Source organism: Equus caballus, chromosome 31 (genome assembly GCF_041296265.1).
Source record: "Equus caballus isolate H_3958 breed thoroughbred chromosome 31, TB-T2T, whole genome shotgun sequence".
NCBI classification, from domain to species: domain Eukaryota; kingdom Metazoa; phylum Chordata; class Mammalia; order Perissodactyla; family Equidae; genus Equus; species Equus caballus.
In genome coordinates this window covers 2,539,233-2,557,293 of record NC_091714.1, presented here as the reverse complement: position 1 = coordinate 2,557,293, position 18,061 = coordinate 2,539,233, and the positions used below count along the sequence as shown (strand labels likewise).

Sequence of the window (18,061 nt, the reverse complement as noted above, 5' to 3'; positions counted from 1 at the left end):
TTAATGGAGCTTCTAATAAGGGGAGACAGGCCGAGAATGAGAACTAGAAAGCAGGAGCCTTCAGTGAGGATGGAGATCAGGGAGGGCTTCCTGCGGGTGGTGTCGAGCCTGAAAGCTGGGGAGTTGGCTTCTTAGGCATGAGGGGTCACGGAAGCATGACATTCGTGGCCCAATGTGAGAACTCTGAGTAGTTCCGCGTGGCTGGACCTACAGGGTGCGGGACAAAGACTGAAACAGAGGATGAGTGAGGTTTGGGTCCTGAGGTCATGTGTGTTCTAAGCCAAAGAGATAAATTTAGCACAAAACCCTGTGAAGACAGACTGACAGCTTTAGCAAAAGGGTGTGTTATGACAAATTTGTCTTCTTAAGGTACTTTGAAGCAGTGTAGAGAGAAATTTATAGAGTTCTCTGGAAGAGTAAGCCATTTGGTATATGAGCATGATGGTAAATTTGGGTGGTAAAGTCTATTAAGATGTGTTATTACATTAACTGTAGGTTCAAAACAATGTTGCGGTCCCGTGACTTGACTGCTTCTCATATTTTCTATAATCTTATTTTGCTTAGTGTTAATGCTAAATTAGGTTGAAGGTGGAGCGGAAGTCCAGCAGAGTATGTGAAATTACTGGATCACTGTCTCCTGTCTCTTTCCTCTGTGTTACTGGGGGCTTTCTTGGTGGATTAAGAAAATTGTTTGGCTGTCATAAAAACATAGAATAAAAAATAATACAGCGTTTTGGATTTTTAAGAGTATTGTGAATGCAGTGTCTTAAAACAGATGCTTAGAAACTTTGGTCGAATGAATAGCCCTGTGGTATATCTGAATGATCTGGTTAAAATTTAATCGTAAAGACGCATTACCTGCAGGAAGAAGAAATCTGTTCTGTTTTGTCGTGGTGTGACGTTATCCTGAGAGTCTCACTTTAGGTGACACTGCCTTATGAAACAGGCGTTTGCTTGTGAAAGTGGGTAAGCGACTAGGGAGATTGAGATTTGCAGTAATAAAGTTATCTTAGGAAATTACTCACAAGTTAACTGTCACATACTGTCCTTCCCTTAAAAATTCATTAAAAAAATACTCAGGCTAGTTCTTTTTGGGGACCAGAGAGGCAGGTGAATAGAAACGGCCCAATCAGCTGGCTAAGCCTTTTATTAGAAACTGTTTTTTCCTTCACTTTTTTTGAGGGTTTGAGTGACAGTTGTTTATAATGTTTGATCAATTTAATTGTATAGTGACTTATTTACCCAAAAACAATGAATTGTTTCCTTTTTTTTTTTTGGAGGAAGATTAGCCCTGAGCTAACTGCTACCAATCCTCCTCTTTTTGCTGAGGAAGACTGGCCCTGAGCTAACATCTCTGCCCATCTTCCTCTATTTTATGTGTGGGACGCCTACCACAGCATGGCCTGCCAAGCGGTACCATGTCCGCACCCAGGATCCTAACCAGCAAACCCCAGGCCGCCAAAGCGGAATGTGCCAACTTACCCGCTGTGCCGCCGGGCTGGCCTCTGAAAATTGTTTCTTTTAAATACCTGCTAATTGACTTTTTAGGTATAGTCAGTTAATTATGTTTTCCTTTCAGGTCATGCTTCCTCCTGGAGCCCAGCATTCTGATGACAAAGGCGCTAAAGAAGTCATCCTGGATGAGGATGAGTGTCCTTTACAGATCTTCAGGGAGTGGCCGGGTGACAAAGGTGAGGAGACGTTTGTTCGTTAATGAATTACCTCTATGATGTGTTAAATTTGTACCTGATGTCCCAGTTATTTCACTTATTGAAGGGTGTAGGAGCGTGGGTGCATGGCGCTGGTTTGTGCTTGTTCTTTGTTGAGGAAGATTCGCCCTGAGCTGACGTCTGTTGCCAGTCTTCCTCTTTCTGCTTGAGGCATGTTCGCCCTAAGCTGAGGTCTGTGACACTCTTCCTCTGTTTTATATCTGGGTCGCCGCCACAGCGTGGCTGGTGCGTGGTGCGTGTCCGCACCCAGGACACCATCCTGCGAACCTGGGCTGCCGAAGCGTAGAGTGCCGAGCTTGACCGCTACACCATGGGGCCAGCCCCTGCATGGTGGTGTTTTTTGATGGCTGTTTGCTGCGTGGTTTTCTGCCTCCTTCCTAGACTTGCTGGGTGGCTCCTAGGTGGTCCCCTCGTCCCCAGGGCAGCAGCTTGTGTGAGTCTCGTGCGTAGACCTGGAACAGACTGTCATGTTGCAGTGGGAGTGCCACGTCTGGGAGAAGCCGGACGTTAGCACCGTGTTAAGAAGTGAGAGATGCTTATCTGTCGGCCGTGGAATCCTTTCCGAGCTGACCAGATGAGCTGGGCGGTGTTTGGACAAGTTTGTTGTAGTAGGGAAAATAACCCACAACCCTAAAGATTGACCAATAATTTAGTTATTTCAAGTAATGAATCCAGACTTTTTACTGTTTATACAATTTCCCCTAATACTTGAAAGCATTGAAGGCTGAAAGCTATGTTTTTGATGAAATGTGGTTTTTTAGGTTCATATTATAAGCCAAGTGTTGCTCAGTAGAGGGTCTTTGCGTTAATAAAGACGTAAAAATTTATTGCCGGGTGGTCCTATCAGCACTTGAATGTAGGTTGACAGTTGGAAAAGTACACGTGCTTGGTACTTGTCCTAGACAGGAAACGTTTGTTAAGTTAAAGTCAGGTTGCTTTGAATTCTGAGTTAATTGAATTAAATAAAAATGAATTTAATTAAAAGTACATTTGTGTGCCTGTGTTATCTGTGTGTATGAATATATTTATGGAGCACTGAGTTGTTGACCAACATAAACATTTGTTTATTCTTAAACCGATGTTGTATTGTTTCTCAAGCATGTAATGTGCTTGGGTAGTTGTTAGTTTAACATAATCTTTGGGAATTGCTTGCTAGAGTTTTTCAGCACATCAGGAGACTAATATTTCCTCTCCTGGGTAAAGGTGTAGACGGGGTAAGCTTTTGCAATTATTCCTTGGGAGATGATGTTAAATTGCAGGTTTAAGTAAACCTTTGGAGAGCTGCTGCCGATCGGCTGGCCGTCTCCGCTGACCTGAGTCTGGCTGAGAATGTGCGATGTTCTGTTCTAGGGAGTTTGGTCTTTCAGTTGAAGAGGAGGCCCCCGGATTACATCCCAAAGAAAAGTAAGAAGCACGGCGACGGGAAGCTGGCGAAGGGGAAGGAGAGGGCGGACGCGGCCAGCTACGGCTCTGCGCTGCCGCCCGACAAGCTGCCCTACCTCGTGGAGCTGAGCCCGGGTGAGAGCGCCAATGCACGCGTGTCGCTTTGCGTGTTTACGCTTCTTAAGGAATTTTATTTAGGTAGCCTTTCTCTTAGCTGACAACCTTTCTTAGGCCATCTATTTGGGGGGGAAAAAAGGAGCCCTCGTAAGATGACATTTATTTTAAAAAAAACCTTAAAGTCAGAGGATATGTACATTCATTTATAACAAGAAAGTTCATATGGACAGAAATGAACATTAAAAAACAGAATTTAGAACAGTGATTATAGAGAGTTTAAGGAGAGGTTTAATGATCCACTCCCTTTTAAAAATTTTTTCCCAAAGTAACCTTGTAAAATACTAAAAATGACTAACTGAACTGTGCTCTCTGAGGGTGGGTTTAATCAAGGCGATGTGTGCATGTTTACGGTATTGTTATTTAATGTGTGAGCAGCGTCTGGAAGAATATCTTCAACAGTTCCTGTAAGAAGTCCGGCTATAAGGGGAAGGATGTTTGTTTGGTTTTAAAATTAGAATAGACTAGGTTTGTTTTCCTGTTAGTCCTCTAAGTATCTTGTTTTTAGGCTCTCTTAAGCTAAACCTGTTACAAGTTAGCCATTAGGTGGAGAGGTACATGGACGTTCTGAAATGTTTTATACACGCACACATCCTTATGTAGCATATATTTGTATGGATGTGCTGTAGGTGGCATTTTTCTTTATCATTCAGCTAAATGACATCATTTCTTATTTGTGGAGTTAACACGGTGATATGTGACCTGTGTTATAAAAAGCTGCGAAGGGCAGGGTACTGTACCCTCCCACCCGGAACTGCTTTTAAATAGAGGTCACTTTGTAATTACAGAAGAAGTAAGCTGAAACCCAGACCTGTTATGGAGATAATCTGTGGTTCCTTGGGCGGAAATTATGTTTTGCTCCTCTTTGACTCTTGACTGAGTGTTTTTATTTACCAGATTAGAACTAATGATGAGGTGTGGTGCCTGTGGCCCAGCAGTCTTAGTGCACAGCTAGGCTGCATGGATCCAGGGAATGACTGATGCTCCAAGGTTTACGGTCGGTGGCAGCGTGCTGCAGGTGGTGGTCTTTACATGAACTGTGTTTTAATTGATCAGCTGTTTGTGGGGAATCTGTTAGTGTTGCTTTGTCCCTCGCTTCTCTGACTGAAAGGTCGTGTGCACTTCGCTTTCTCCCTGTGGTGTGAGGAGCGTGTGTTTGGACGGAAAACTTTTTAGGATCTTTGGGCATTGGGTCTGGTCTTTAAAATTTTGTATTATGTGTTAGAAACTTCTGATTGTTTTCTCCAAATCAAAACTTTTGAGGATTTGAGCGCCTTGGCCCAGAGAGGATTGATGCCTAGCAGCCAGCGTAGAACAGTGTTCAAATGAGTAAGTAAGAGTTGATTGGGTGGGAAGCAGAGACAGCATGGGAGTTCATTCTTTGGTTTCGGTGGCGCGTTTCCTGAACCCTGAGACATGTCGGACTGTCTGGGCCCTGGCGTGGAGCACCAGCTGGCTTGGGAGACTGACCCCAACCTTGGGAAGACAGATTCTGGTGAGAGCTGCTGTTTTGGCTGTGTATTTCGTGCTCTGGCTTCCCGGGTCGTCGCACAGACACAGGTTTTGGGGGGGCGGGTAGTCGCCCCTGGTAAACCTTAGTCCTGCTGCTTCTCAGCAGGCGGCAGCGGCACGTGTCACCAGCTTCTTGGTGCGTTTACTGCCCTCACGGTGCTGCCGCCTGTGGTCGGCAGCCCTGAGCTGCTCTGTCGGGCCAGGCGGGGTGCAGGAGCCGAGCCTGCCGCTGTCCTCAGGGGAGGCCCCACGGAGAGACACTCGTCATCCACCGGCCAAGTCCCAGGGCTGTTGGAATTGCACCTCCCTCCTGAGCACCGTGGGCTGCCTGCTGGACAGCGTGTTCCACAAATGCTGAAAGCCCATCTGCTGCCGATTCTCGAGGGCGAGCAGACAGTTGGTGGCCTGAGTGCCAGGCCGAGGTCTTTCTGACACGAAAGCTATGTTCTTTTCATGCTGTCCTTTTAAGTTTTCATTATGATTAATTGAGCACAGTTAGCATGCTGAATGGACTTGATTTCTTTTCCATTTACGAGAAAATAATCCTCGTAAATGTTGACTTCTTATGAATGGGTAGGTATGTATTTCCACTGGACACGTTGTCAGCCAAGCACACGTCCCCAGGGTTGGGCCGGGGTCCTGAGGTTGTTGCCGTGTGGGCATGTGCTCACACTGTCGTGGAGGAGCGGACTGTAAAGTGCGGTGGTTGAGGTTGTGCACTGGCGGCTGTGGCTGTGCGGGCGTGTGCTCACACTGTCGTGGAGGAGCGGACTGTAAAGTGCGGTGGTTGAGGTTGTGCACTGGCGGCTGTGGCCGTGCGGGCGTGTGCTCACACTGTCGTGGAGGAGCGGACTGTAAAGTGCGGTGGTTGAGGTTGTGCACTGGCGGCTGTGGCCGTGCAGGCGTGTGCTCATGCAGTGTCTGGAGGAGTGGAGTGTAAAGGGATGGGATTGCTTTGGGTTTGAGGTGTTCTCTCCGCAGAAGGAATCGGCAGGGTGGGGTGTCGTCTTCTCCATGATTAACTCGCTGTCGCTCTCCTGCGGCGTGGTGACTCACCTGTTGTCTTGGTGTTTTCCTGAACAGTCTGCACCGGTTTCTAAACCGCACACTGCCTGGAGCACTGTTGTCTTGCCCTCACGGCTCTGAGAGCTGCGGGGTGAAATAGACTTCTCATCCTTTGAAAGTTTCTCACTACAGCTCACCCTCTCCTGTCTCTCTCCTCCGTCCTCTCCCGCGTGTTCTGCATGGCCTCTGTCCTGCTGATGCTGCCTTCACCTGGGTCCTCTGCATGTGTTTGTAACCCCAGGGAGAAGGAATCACTTTGCCTACTACAACTATCACACTTACGAAGGTAATGCTGTCTTCATACTACTTTTTGAACTGGGCGCTCGCAGAAGCTCATGGGCACAGAATGTTACTGACCAACTGTTTTATGTGTTAGTTTTGAACTGATATAATAACTTAGATGTTAAGAAATTTAATGTGCTATCATTTCATTCTAATCTACTAAGGGTTCCATATCCGGAATTCATTTCATTAATAAAAGCTGATTTTGCAAAAATGTCCACTTTGTTTATTCAGGCAGTCTGAAGTGAGAAATTAGACTAAAGAAGGGGGGACCTGCTTTCCTATCCTTCCGCTTCTCCCTCCCAGAAAAAGTTAGGAAGAAGGGGAGAAAGGGGAGGAGGAGGCAGAAGCCGGGGGAAAGAGAATGAGAATACGGTGAGGTAAGAAAGAAAGGAGCCTGAGAGGCAGGTCGGCGAGAAGAGCTGTTTTGTTCACTGCTGTCACGTGATGCAGCTGTGATGTGACAGGGAGGAGGCGTCCCGGTCCAGCGCCCTGTGTCTGATCATCCTTAGGAGGCTGAAGAAGAGAATCTGCCGTAAACTTGGTGTGCGCTTGTATTGATGATCTTTTTTGTAGGGCGCTAGCTTACGTTCTGGCCAGGTTTGAGGAGAGTCCTTAGAGTCTCCTTGTTCTCCTGGTGGAAATTCATTTGTTAGCAAAGCTGAGTTTTCTTACTTGGAATATGTTTCTCAAATTTTGTGCATCTCAGTCTTTCTCATCTTAAATAGTACATATAGTTGTTGGTTTTATGGAAATACTCCTTTCTTGTCTGTTTTTATCTTTAAATGTTATTTTTTATACATTGAATGTACATTTTATTACATGTAAATTGTTATATTTGAATGTAACAATCAAATACTTTTCTGTGCCGTATGAAGTTTAGTCACCTTTTAGCATCTTATATTGGTTTTGTTGAATTTTCTCCAAACTGATCATACAAGTTTTCATTGGATATTAACCAAACTTGGAGTTTGGGTTTTTTGTTTTTTTTCTAAAAAATAGAAACAAATGATATTTGTTACCTATTTTTATATTCGTATATATGGAGTCCAAGACATGTGTTTTGTTGTTGTTATTTTGTTCCTGAAAAGGATTCCTTAACCCTTGCACGTGTTTGTTAATTTCATACTGTAAGCTGGTGGGACAGCGGAGAGAAGAATGCGTTTCCTTTGTGCCTGACGCGCACAGACAAAGGCACGTGATATGACTTTGTTGTATTTGGTCATCGACTTTGACCAAAGTGTTCTTAGTTATTTGCCAGTTCTGTTTGAAGAGAGGTTTTGTCCAATAAAGTTAGTGAGAATATGCTCCAAGATTTAAGTTTAAATGAGCTACAAAAATATTTTGATAGTTTGACTGTTGTGTTGGTTCACTAAAATGCGAGCTCTCTGGGAGTGTGCATTTCTGTTGTCACTGTTACTGCCCTCCCAGCACAGTGCTGGGGCGAGGGGCGCACTCTGCATCTTGTAAATGCATGCGCCCCAGCCCCGTTCTTAAATGGTGGGCAAAGAGGAAATGTTTAGCACCAAAGTTAAACCAGCTTCCCAAGAGTTCAGCCTGGAAAGCAGCTGACGGCAAAAGCCGAATTGGAGGGATAGCATTATTGTAGAAACAAGAGGGTAAAAAACAATTACAGTAAAAACAAAAGTGCCCTTTAAAAAATGTTCTTAGGCTGTGTTCCTAAGGGTCTATTTTTCCTTAATATTTAGAATATTAAATGAAACTTTGTTACATCTCAATTAAAAAAATAGACAAATAAGATGCATAACAGTGTGAGTGGTAATTTAGGGCTGCCAGGGTTGGCAAATAAAATTCAGGACTCTCAGATAAATTTGAATTTCAGATAAAACACCAATATTTTAGTGTAAGTTTGTCCCGAATAGTGCACATTTAACTGGATTTCATTAACAACCCTAAATAGTGTTCTAATGTTTATGCAAAAGAGAAGGAGAAAGAAGACGGTGTATCCGATTGGTCAGTCTGTGTGCGTGACGGAGGTTTTGAGGATTTGCTCCGACGGGGAGCACCGCACGGCGACACAGGGAGGGCGCTGTTCCCTGGGCGCTGCGTGCCTTTTGAAGTTTGAACCGCATGAATGTGTCACATATTTTTAACACAAAGTTATAAAGTTAAAAACTTTTTTTTTTTAAACCTTCTGGTAGAAGTACTGTTGTATGTAGTCAGGTTACTTAGCTTCATCTCTACTTTTAAAGGCTCCAGATTGGTTTTAGTTATCTCATGGGAAGAAAGGTGCTCAGACATTCTGGGCAGAAATCGACTGTTAGAATAGTGGCAGGCAGTGGAATAGCTGCTGCGGAAGGGGAGAAAATTGAAGGTTTGCGTTTTAGGCAACAATTCTGTGTGTTTGTTACTGCCTCTGAGATGGTCGTCATGCTTTTAATAAGGAGAGGGAAACGGACTGTGATAAGAAAGATGTCGGTTATTTGGACATCCCTGCCGCCATGCCGCTTTGCTCTCCTCCCTCCCCGAGCTCGAGCCAAGCTCCATTTTATCTCCTAAATCCTGTGGCCACTGTTTAGGTTATTAAAAATCTATCTATAAGGATTTGTCAAAAAAAAAAAGGGCTTGGAAAGAAATGTATTTCTGATGCATCTGTGGATAGATTCCCGTTATAATGAAACAGTAAGAAAGGAGAGACTGGGGAGGACGTTTATGTTTCTCCTGTTCTCTGTTTATTTCTAAATCTGTTGACATGGAAGAGTATGTAATGTCCATTTATTAGCTCACAGGAGGACTTTCAGAAGCATTCAGAACTCAGAAGAATATTAATGTGAGTTTTCCTTTCACCCCTAAATGACATATTTTTCATGTTCTTGTATTTTTTTAACTTTGTCTTGAAATAATTGTTCTTGATCACCTATTGGCTTCTTTTACTTTTATAATTCTTTAGCGTAATTTCTGTGTGACCATAATGTTTTCTTCATTTTTAGTTAATAATTGTTCACTGTTAATCCATTAAATCTTTATTGAATGTGTACTGTAGACCAGACACTGTGCCAAGTGCCAGGATAAAGAGGTTTTTTAAAAACCTAGCCAGCAAGGAGCTCAGAGATGGAGGAGACAAGTAAATGGAAATCATCATAGAGTATGGTGGATGCATCAGGATGAATGGGCTGGTGCTCTGCGTGGTGAGAGCACACGTGGTGTTTCTTGCCCAGGAGTGTTCATTAGGACCGCCTGTGGGGTTAAAAGCAAGCAAAACAAACATTCCTGGGGGCTGTGAGCTCAGCAGGCCTGGAAGGGAGCTGCCCACGGCTGGGGCGCCCCGGGTGATTCTAGCGCCTCGTTTTGGATCAGGACTTGGAGTTGGAGTTGAAAGTAAAATTGTTTAAAAAGGGCTTCAATTGCCACCATATACAATGAGGATATTCCAGCATGCTGTGACGCAGCAGGATGACAAGCCAATGTGATAACGCGTGTTACACATCAGTGTCTCCCCAACACCATTTCAGTCTCTTTCCTTTACCCAGATTTCACAGATCTCCAAAATATTTCAAAACTAGAAAGTTTTGTTACTAGAATGCTGTTTTGTGCACTCTGAAGTCAGCAACAGTTCTAACAGAGCTTGCGCGTTCGTGGTGTCTTGTCTGTGAGAGTTAGACCACGCACAGCTATGAGACTGTAGCAGTCTGCAACACTTGTGTCCTCCAGACGTTCAACTTCTGAAGCTCGCGTGGCTTACATTCCTGATTCCAGCGACCAGAGGTTGTAAATGGCAACCTAACGAGCATTTCTGGAGGTTGTGGAGGCGTCAGTGCAGGAGTTTGGGGGCTCTCCTGGGCCTGGCACGGAGTCTCTGCATAGTGTGTACGCAAACCCCGCTGACTGTCCCACTGTGAGAGTGTCGTGATGCACTGATTCTGTGAGGCGCGCTTCCCTGTGTATTAACAACTCTGAAGTCAGTAAGTCATCAATGGCCATCACGCTGTATGGATGAGATGCAGTAGGTGAGAAGGGAGTGCACGTAGCCGGGTGTAATGGGCCATGTGTCTAGGCAGTGGCTCCTCTTCCTCCTCCTCCTCCTCCCCAAGCCATCCCCATCGTAGAAATTCATGCACAGGGAGACGAAAAATCTCAGCAGGTCACGAGGGTATAAAATGACAAAAACAGGGGCCGGCCCCATGGTGTAGTGGTTAAGTTTGGCGCACTTGGCTTTGGTGGCCCAGGTTCATGGGTTCAGATCCCAGGCGCAGACCTACACCACTCGTCAGCCATGCTGTGGCGGCATCCCACATACGAAATAGAGGAAGATGGGCACAGATGTGAGCTCAGGGCAAATCTTCCTCAGCAACAGTTTTTAAAAAGTCAAAACAAACACCCAGTCTCCCTTTCTGTCCTTCACCCCAAGTTGCACTCTGTGCTTCCAGCTGTAGTTCTTACTGGAACTTCATTCAGTGATGGACATTAGGATCACTTGGCGAGATTATTCAGAAGACTCTTGGGCCTCCTCCCCAAGGATCTTGGTCCAGGAGGTCTGGAGTGAGCTCTGCAGTCGCACATACGTTTACAAGGCTGCGTCAGGGATGCGCCTGTGCCCCGTCAGCCTGTGGTTTACCATAGGAAGGACCTGGTCTGTGGGGAGGGCTTGTGTGTCTTTGATGATCATCGTTGGCTAATAGAATTGTTCTTCAGAGTCATTAACAAAAATCTGGAGCTGTGTGGTGGAGAAAATTTCTTTTTATGTGATAAAACGTTGGTATGAATGACAGTGTTAGCACCTTAAATTATATGCTAAACAGAGGCTTATGTGTTTTTGTCTTAATTTGAATTTTCTGTATCCAGTTAGTGAAATTGCATGATACAAATTTGGAGAGTTCTTTGAAAAGAAATCCTGAGAATTGAGAACTGTAGTGTCATTTCTACGATAACCTTTGTTTGCTCGTTTCACATAACCTGCCAGGAACATTAGACCTGCAAATGAAGCCGTGTTTCTTCTCTTCTCGCAGACGGTTCTGACTCCAGAGATAAGCCCAAGCTTTACCGCCTTCAGTTAAGCGTGACTGAGGTTGGGACGGACAAGGTGGATGACAGCTCCATCCAGGTACGCGGTCGTGGGCGGCCCTCGCTCCCTTCTGTGGGCTTACGTTTCAGGGGTCAGGGCGTGGAGTGCTGGGCCACGGCTGGGGAGCGCAGGCCCCCGTGGGGAATGGTGAGGACTGTGTCCTGATACAAATGGCTTGTTTCCCGGGTCACTTCCTTGGCCGCGGCATGGAGAGAGCACTGTGCGTGTGTGTCCACGCTCCACCTCTAAGACTCGGAGTGGTCGTGGCATTCCGCCGAGGCGCTTTACTCTTCTCCAAAAGATGGGCATTTCATAGGTGCATTTCAGGATTAAGGGAGATAGCCTGTGTGAGAGTGCCTGTCACTGGAAGCGTTAGCTGAATACAGCTCGAAAGTATGTAGTTAAGATAGTCTCACATGAGCTTTGAGTAAGGTTCGTGGCTTCATCAAAGCTGAACTTGGGCAAGTCACTCTTCCTCTGTATTCTCTTTTCTCATTGTGAAATAACGGGTCAGATTATTAATGTCATTTCCAGTTCTAACATCCCCTCCTGCTTAGCCCAGCAGTAAAGCAGGTAAATAGGAGTTTGTAATGATGATCTGTATGGAGTTACCCATTACTATCTAAGGAGTGTGTGGGATGGCCATATGCTTTTTAACTTAAATCAAGTGACTACATGCTAAAAGTAAAATGTTCACTTATTTTGACTCAATTTTGGCAGTGTTTAATTACTTTGATACTACTGGAGGAAAATCCACTAAAAACACCGGAAATCCAAAGCCTATTAGATTATATTACATAAAAGGGAAACTCACAGTTTCAAAGTTCTGTTTATAATACTCTGTACTTGCTGGTGGAAGTTTCTGTGATTTTCTTTTAGTTGTTTGGTTCAGGAATTCAGCCCCATCACTGTGACCTCACGAACATGGACGGAGTTGTCACCGTCACTCCGAGAAGCATAGATGCAGAGACCTACGTGGAAGGACAGCGCATCTCAGAGACGACCGTGCTGCAGAGTGGGATGAAGGTGCAGTTTGGGGCATCCCACGTGTTCAAGTTTGTGGACCCCAGCCAGGACCACGCGCTCGCCAAGAGATCCGTGGACGGAGGCCTCACGGTGAAGGGTCCCAGACATAAGCCTGGGTAATTAGTCCACGTCAACTTTAAGAATTGTGGAGGGTTTTGATTATGCTCAAAGTAATCTGAAGTAGGCATAGATTACGTTTTTTCATTTTTTATTCTGTTTTCATTTTTTATTTTGTTTTAATTTTTAAAAATTCAAAGCGGGGTTTGTGGTTCTGATTCTTGTTGATTTGGGTTGGTTTCAGAGGGGAGAAGAAGAAAGGTGTTCATCTTAAAATTGGAAGTTGTGGCTGGTTTTGAAATCATGTTTAAATTCTGTTTTTTAGCTGATTCTTTAGAACAGTACTTTATTTCTTCTTTCGTGAAGTTAGGATGTTCTGTGTAACTAAGGTTTTTTGTTGAGGTGGTTTTTTCTGTTTCTGATGGTGAAGCGCATGAAGATCTCTTACAATTCCGAATGTTTTAGCGCCGCCTGGTGCCTCTCTGAGGACTTGCACGGTGGGCCTGTTGCTGGAAGACAGAAACCCGTCTGACTATCTAGTAAAACTGTTCTGCGGGGGAGAGAATAAGATTTCTTTTGGTAATGACGATTTTAGAAAAGAGTATGCTGTTTAGCTGGTTTTATTACCCGCTTTGCAGGTTGGTGGGGCCTGGGCTGGGCAAAGCAGCTGCGCGAGCTCCCCCTCCTGCTGTTGGACGCAGCCAGAAAGCCCCCTGCTGTGGCGGTCTTCTCTGGGTCGTGTGTCCTGCAGTTTTCTTCCATGACCTCCGGTTGACCACCCGGAGCTTATGCTGGGGGCCAGCTGTGAATTTGAGAGTTTCTTCGTGTTGGTCTTTATAATGCAGCTCATCGGCGTTTTTAATTCCAGTGTGGTTGTTCTTGGTGGTTATCACTGAGCTCTGCTGCTTTTCCAGCCTCCGGCCGTTCTGAGCCCTGGCAAAGGAAACGGGTGAAAGGCAGCTAGCACGCGTCAGACCTAGTGTCTTCTTCCCGGGCAGCACTGGATCCTCACAGATCACGGAGGCAGGTTGGAGACCGGAGTCACCGTGGGCTGTTGGAGACCCGCTGTTCCCAGCCTCTGGCCTTAAGCTCCAAGTTTCAGCAGATACCCCTGCCTCTTACTTCCCAAAGAACCCAGCGTGTGCCTTAACTCTCTACTTCTCAAGAAAATCCGTTTCTGTCTGGCTCTCTTCCAGCTCTCAGCTCAGCCTGAGCCTGCCTCTCACCTCATCCTTCCTTCTGTGTCTGGGAGGGCCGGGTTTTAATGCTGCTTTCCTGAGGTCGCATCACTGATCAGCCGTTTCCCCCTTGCCTGCCTGACGTCCGTCTCCACGGGTTCCTGGGAAGGATGGGGCAAAGTATGCCTGCTTGGTATTCTTCCCGTGGGCTCCTGGCACGTTTTGGCGGAGACGGGTCACACGGAGCAGTTTGTCCTGCTGTGTTGCGCATTGTCTTTCAGCAGTGCCTGCGCTGTTGCCTCTCGTTTGCAGTTGTGCCTTATTTCTGAGTTTTCTGTTTACTTTGATGGTGTTCCTAGTGTTGCTGTCCCTGTCTGTCTTTGTGTATAAACATGATTCCACGACTGTCTCTGTCCCGCTGTTGCCGTCAGTCCTTTGGTTTAGCGTGGTGGTGTTCTGCGGTGAGAACATCAGTCTGCTGCTGTTTGTACAGTGGCTCTTGCTTTGCAGGCCTGCAGTTGTGTCTTCTCATCGTATCTCTGGCCAAAGGCAGGGGACATCTAAGAACAGGGCTCGGATTGCATTGAGAAGAATGTGCTGTGGAATTTTATTTTTATTATTATATCTTCTTCTTGCAAAACTAGTGAAAACTGCTTAGTGGTTGACTATGCCAGTACTTACATGTACATCCATAAATTGGAAAGGACTTCCATTTTTTTGTAAACATTACTTTTGTTCTGACGTCAAACTATTACACAAATTCCTAGGTAGATAACCCATGTGTTTTTTTTCCACACGTGTGTGTGTGTGTATATATATGTTTATTAAGATATAATTGACATATAACATTATACTAGTTTCAGGTTTATAGCATAATGATTCGATGTTCGTATATATTGTGAAATGATCACCACAGCAGGTCTAGTTAACGTCCATCATCATGGTTACAAAATTTTTTTGTGATGAGGACTTTTAAGAATTTACTTTCAGGACCGGCCCCATGGCCGAGTGGTTAAGTTCTCGCGCTCCGCTTCCGCGGCCCAGGGTTCCGCCGGTTCGGATCCTGGCGCGGACATGGCACCGCTCATCAGGCCATGCTGAGGCCGCGTCCCACATGCCACAACTAGAAGGACCCACAACTAAGTATACAGCTGTGTGCCAGGGGGATTTGGGGAGAAAAAGCAGAAGGGAACAAAAAAACAAAAAAGAAGATTGGCAACAGTTGTTAGCTCAGGTGCCAATCCTTAAAAAAAAAAAAGAATTTACTTTCTTCGCAACTTTCCAATACGCACTGCAGTAATGTCAACTGTAGTCACCGTGCCGTGCGCTACGTCCCATGGCTCATTTTATAACTGAGAGTTTGTACCTTCGGGCCCATTTTGTTCATCTTCCTCCCCTGCCTCTGGCAACTACCAGTCGGTGCTAAGTTATCTCTGAGCTGAGGTTTGTTTTTTTTTTTTTGGTTCCACATTTAAGTGAGATCACAGGGTATTTGTCTCTCTCTGACTTATTTCACTTAACATCCTGCCCTGAGGGTGCATCCGTGTTCTCGAAAATGGTGCAGTTTCCTCCTTTTTCATGGTCGAATGATATTCCATTGTTTATATGCTACATTTTCTTTATCTGTTCATCATCACTGGGCACTTAGGTTGTTTCTGTGTCTTGGTGGTTGTAAGTAACACTGCAGTGAACGTGGGGATGCATATATCTTTTTGAGTTAGTGTTTTTGTTTTCTTTGGATAAATACCCAGAAGTGGAATTGCTGGATTATACGGTAGTTCTATTTTTAATTTTTCAAGGGGCCTCCACACTGGTTTCCATAGTGGCTGCACCAGTTTACATTGCCACCAACAGTGTGCAAGGGTTCCCTTTTCTCCGCGCCCTCGCCAACACTTGTTATTTCTTGTCTTTTTGATAATAGCCATTCTGACAGGTGTGAGGTGATATCTCCTTGTGGTTTTAATTTGCATTTCCCTGATGTTTAGTGATGTGAGCACCTTTTCATATACCTCTTGGCCATTCGTATGTCTTCTTTGGAAAAATGTCTATTTAGATCTTCTGCTCAGTTTTTATTGGGATTGTTTGTGTTTTTCTGAGTTGTATGAGTTCTTTATATATTTCGGGTATTAACCCCTGAACAGATACATGATTTGCAAATATTTTCTCCCATTCCATAGGTTGCCTTTTCATTTTGTTGGTGGTTTCCTTTGCTGTGCAGAAGCTCTTTAGTTTGATGTGGTCCCACTTATTTCTGGTTTTTGTTAGCTTTGCTTTTGGTGTCAGATTAAAAAAATCATCACCAAGACCAATGTCAAGGTTACTGCCTGTTTTATTCTAGGAGTTTTGTGGATTCAGGTCTTAGATTCAAGTCTTTAATCCATTTTGAGTTAATTTTTTTGGGTGGTGTATGATAGGGGTCCAGTTTCATTTCTGTGCCTGTGGCCATCCAGTTTTCCCAGCACCGTTTGTTGAAGAGCGTCCTCTTTCCATTGTATATTCGTGGCTCCTTTGTCAAAAAATTGGCTATGTCTGTGTGGGTTCATTTCTGGGCGCTCTGTCCCGCCCCGTTGCGCTGTGTGTCTGTTTACGGCAGTGCCACGCTACTGTGACTGCTCTTTCTGTTCTTCCTGCTGTCGAGTGCATTCCAACTCCTAGTGCCCCTGGGGACGGCAGAGCAGGACCCTGCCTGTTCTTTTTGCACCATCTTCTCACCTTCCAGGGCTACAGAAGACAGTGCTCCGCTGCTGTTCACAGGATTTTCATGGCCAGTTTTTGGAAGTGGGTGGCCAGATCCTTCTTCCTAGTCTGTCCTAGTCTGGAAGCTCCGCTGAAACCCGTCCACCATGACCCTGGCCTGAAATCCCAGTGGCAGAGCTTCCAGCATCACAGCGACCTGCAGCCACCACGGTGTGACAGCGACAGACGGGTGGTGTGGGTCCCCGACCAGGAAATGAACCCAGGCTGTGGCAGTGAGAGCGCCAAATCTTAACCACTTGGCCACCAGGCTGGCCTTTGATCACGATAGCCTTGTGGTATAGTTTGAAATCAGGGACTGTGATGTCTCCAGCTTTGTTTCTTTCTCAAGATTGCTTTTGCTATTCGAGGTCTTTTGTAGTTCCATACAAATTTTAGGATTGTTGTTCTATTTCTGTGAAAAATGCTGTTGGAATTTTGATAGGGATTACATTGAAACTGTAGGTTGCTTTGGGTAGTATGGACATTTTAATAATATTAGTTCTTACAGTCATGAACATGGACTATCTTTCCGTTTATTTGCGTCGTCTTCGGTTTCTTTCATCAGTGTCTTAGTTTTCAGAGTACTGGCCTTTCGCCTCTTTGGTGAAATTTATTTCTTGGTATTTTATTCTTTTTGATGCAATTGTAAGAGGGATTTTCTTAATTTCTCTCTGATAGTTCATTATTAGTGTGTAGAAATGCAACAGGTTTTTGTGTATTGATTTTGTTTCCTGCGCCTTTACTGAGTTCCTTTATCAGTTCTAACAGCTTTTTGGTGAAATCTCCAGGATTCTCTCTATATGTCATGTCATCTGCAAATAGTGGCAATTTTACTTCTTCCTTTCTGATTTGGACGCCTTTCGTTTCTCCTTCTTGTCTGGTTCCTCTGACTGGGCCTTCCAGTGCTATGTTGAATAAAGGTGGTGAGAGTGGGCATCCTTGTCTTGCTCCTGATCTTAGAGGAAAAGCTTTCCGCTTTCCCCACTGAGTATGATTTTAGCTGTGGGCTTGTCATATGTGTCCTTTGTTATATTGAGGTACATTCCCTCTATACCTATTTTGTTGAAAGTTTTTATAAATATCATAAATGGATGTTGACTTTTGTCAAATGCTTTTCCTGCACCCACTGAGATGATCATTTGCTTTTTATTCTTCACTTCGTTAATCAGTTGTATCACACTGATTGATTTGCAGGTGTTGAAGCCTCCTGGCATCTCTGGAATAAGACCCCCTTGATCATGGTGTGTGATCCTTTTAATGTGATCTTGACATGAGTTTGCTAATATTTTGTTGAGGGTTTTTGCATCTATGTTTATCAGGGATGTTGGCCTATAATTTTTATTTCTTGTGATATCCTTGTCTGTTTTTGGTATCAGGGTAATACTGGCCTCGTAAAATGAGTTTCGAAGAGTTTTTTCCTCTTCTCTTTTTTTTGGAGTTTGAGCAGGATTGGTATTCATTGTTCTCTGAATGTTTGGTGGAGTTCACCAGTGAAGCTGTCTGGTCCTGGACTTTTGTTCATTGGGAGGGTTTTGATTGCTAATTCAGTCTCCTTACTGGTAATTTATGATGCTCCGGTTTTCTGTTCCTTCATGAGTCAGTCTTGGTAGGTTGTGTGTTTCTAGGATTTACCCATTTCTTCTGGGTTGTCCAATTTGTTGGCATATACGTGGTTCATAGCTGTAGCTAAAGGTTTGTCAGTTTATCCTTTCGAAGAACCAGCTCTTAGTTTCACTGATCTTTTTAATTGTCTTTTTAGTCTCTTTCATTTATTTTCGCATTGATCATTGTTATTTCCTTCCTGCTAGTGACTTGGGGCTTCGTTGTTCTTTTTCTAGCTCCTTGAGCCATACATGATACAGCTCTTGTTAACTGCAGGCTTCAGGTCTGTGTCT

General features: G+C 44.7%; 1 protein-coding gene across 36 annotated transcripts in view; it reads left to right on the top strand.

The window, feature by feature from the left end:
• Positions 1–18,061, top strand: part of AFDN (afadin, adherens junction formation factor) — a 139,849-nt gene that overhangs the window by 56,231 nt on the left and 65,557 nt on the right. For 25 of the 36 annotated variants that reach the window (XM_070256353.1, XM_023632881.2, XM_023632877.2 and 22 more), the window contains exons 7-11: positions 1,580–1,691; positions 3,081–3,248; positions 6,106–6,150; positions 11,114–11,208; positions 12,049–12,311. In XM_070256353.1, coding sequence (XP_070112454.1) covers positions 1,580–1,691; positions 3,081–3,248; positions 6,106–6,150; positions 11,114–11,208; positions 12,049–12,311 — 683 coding nt within the window. The remainder of the gene's footprint in view (positions 1–1,579; positions 1,692–3,080; positions 3,249–6,105; positions 6,151–11,113; positions 11,209–12,048; positions 12,312–18,061) is intronic. The other 11 variants (XM_070256370.1, XM_070256380.1, XM_070256363.1 and 8 more) reach the window with 1 other exon arrangement.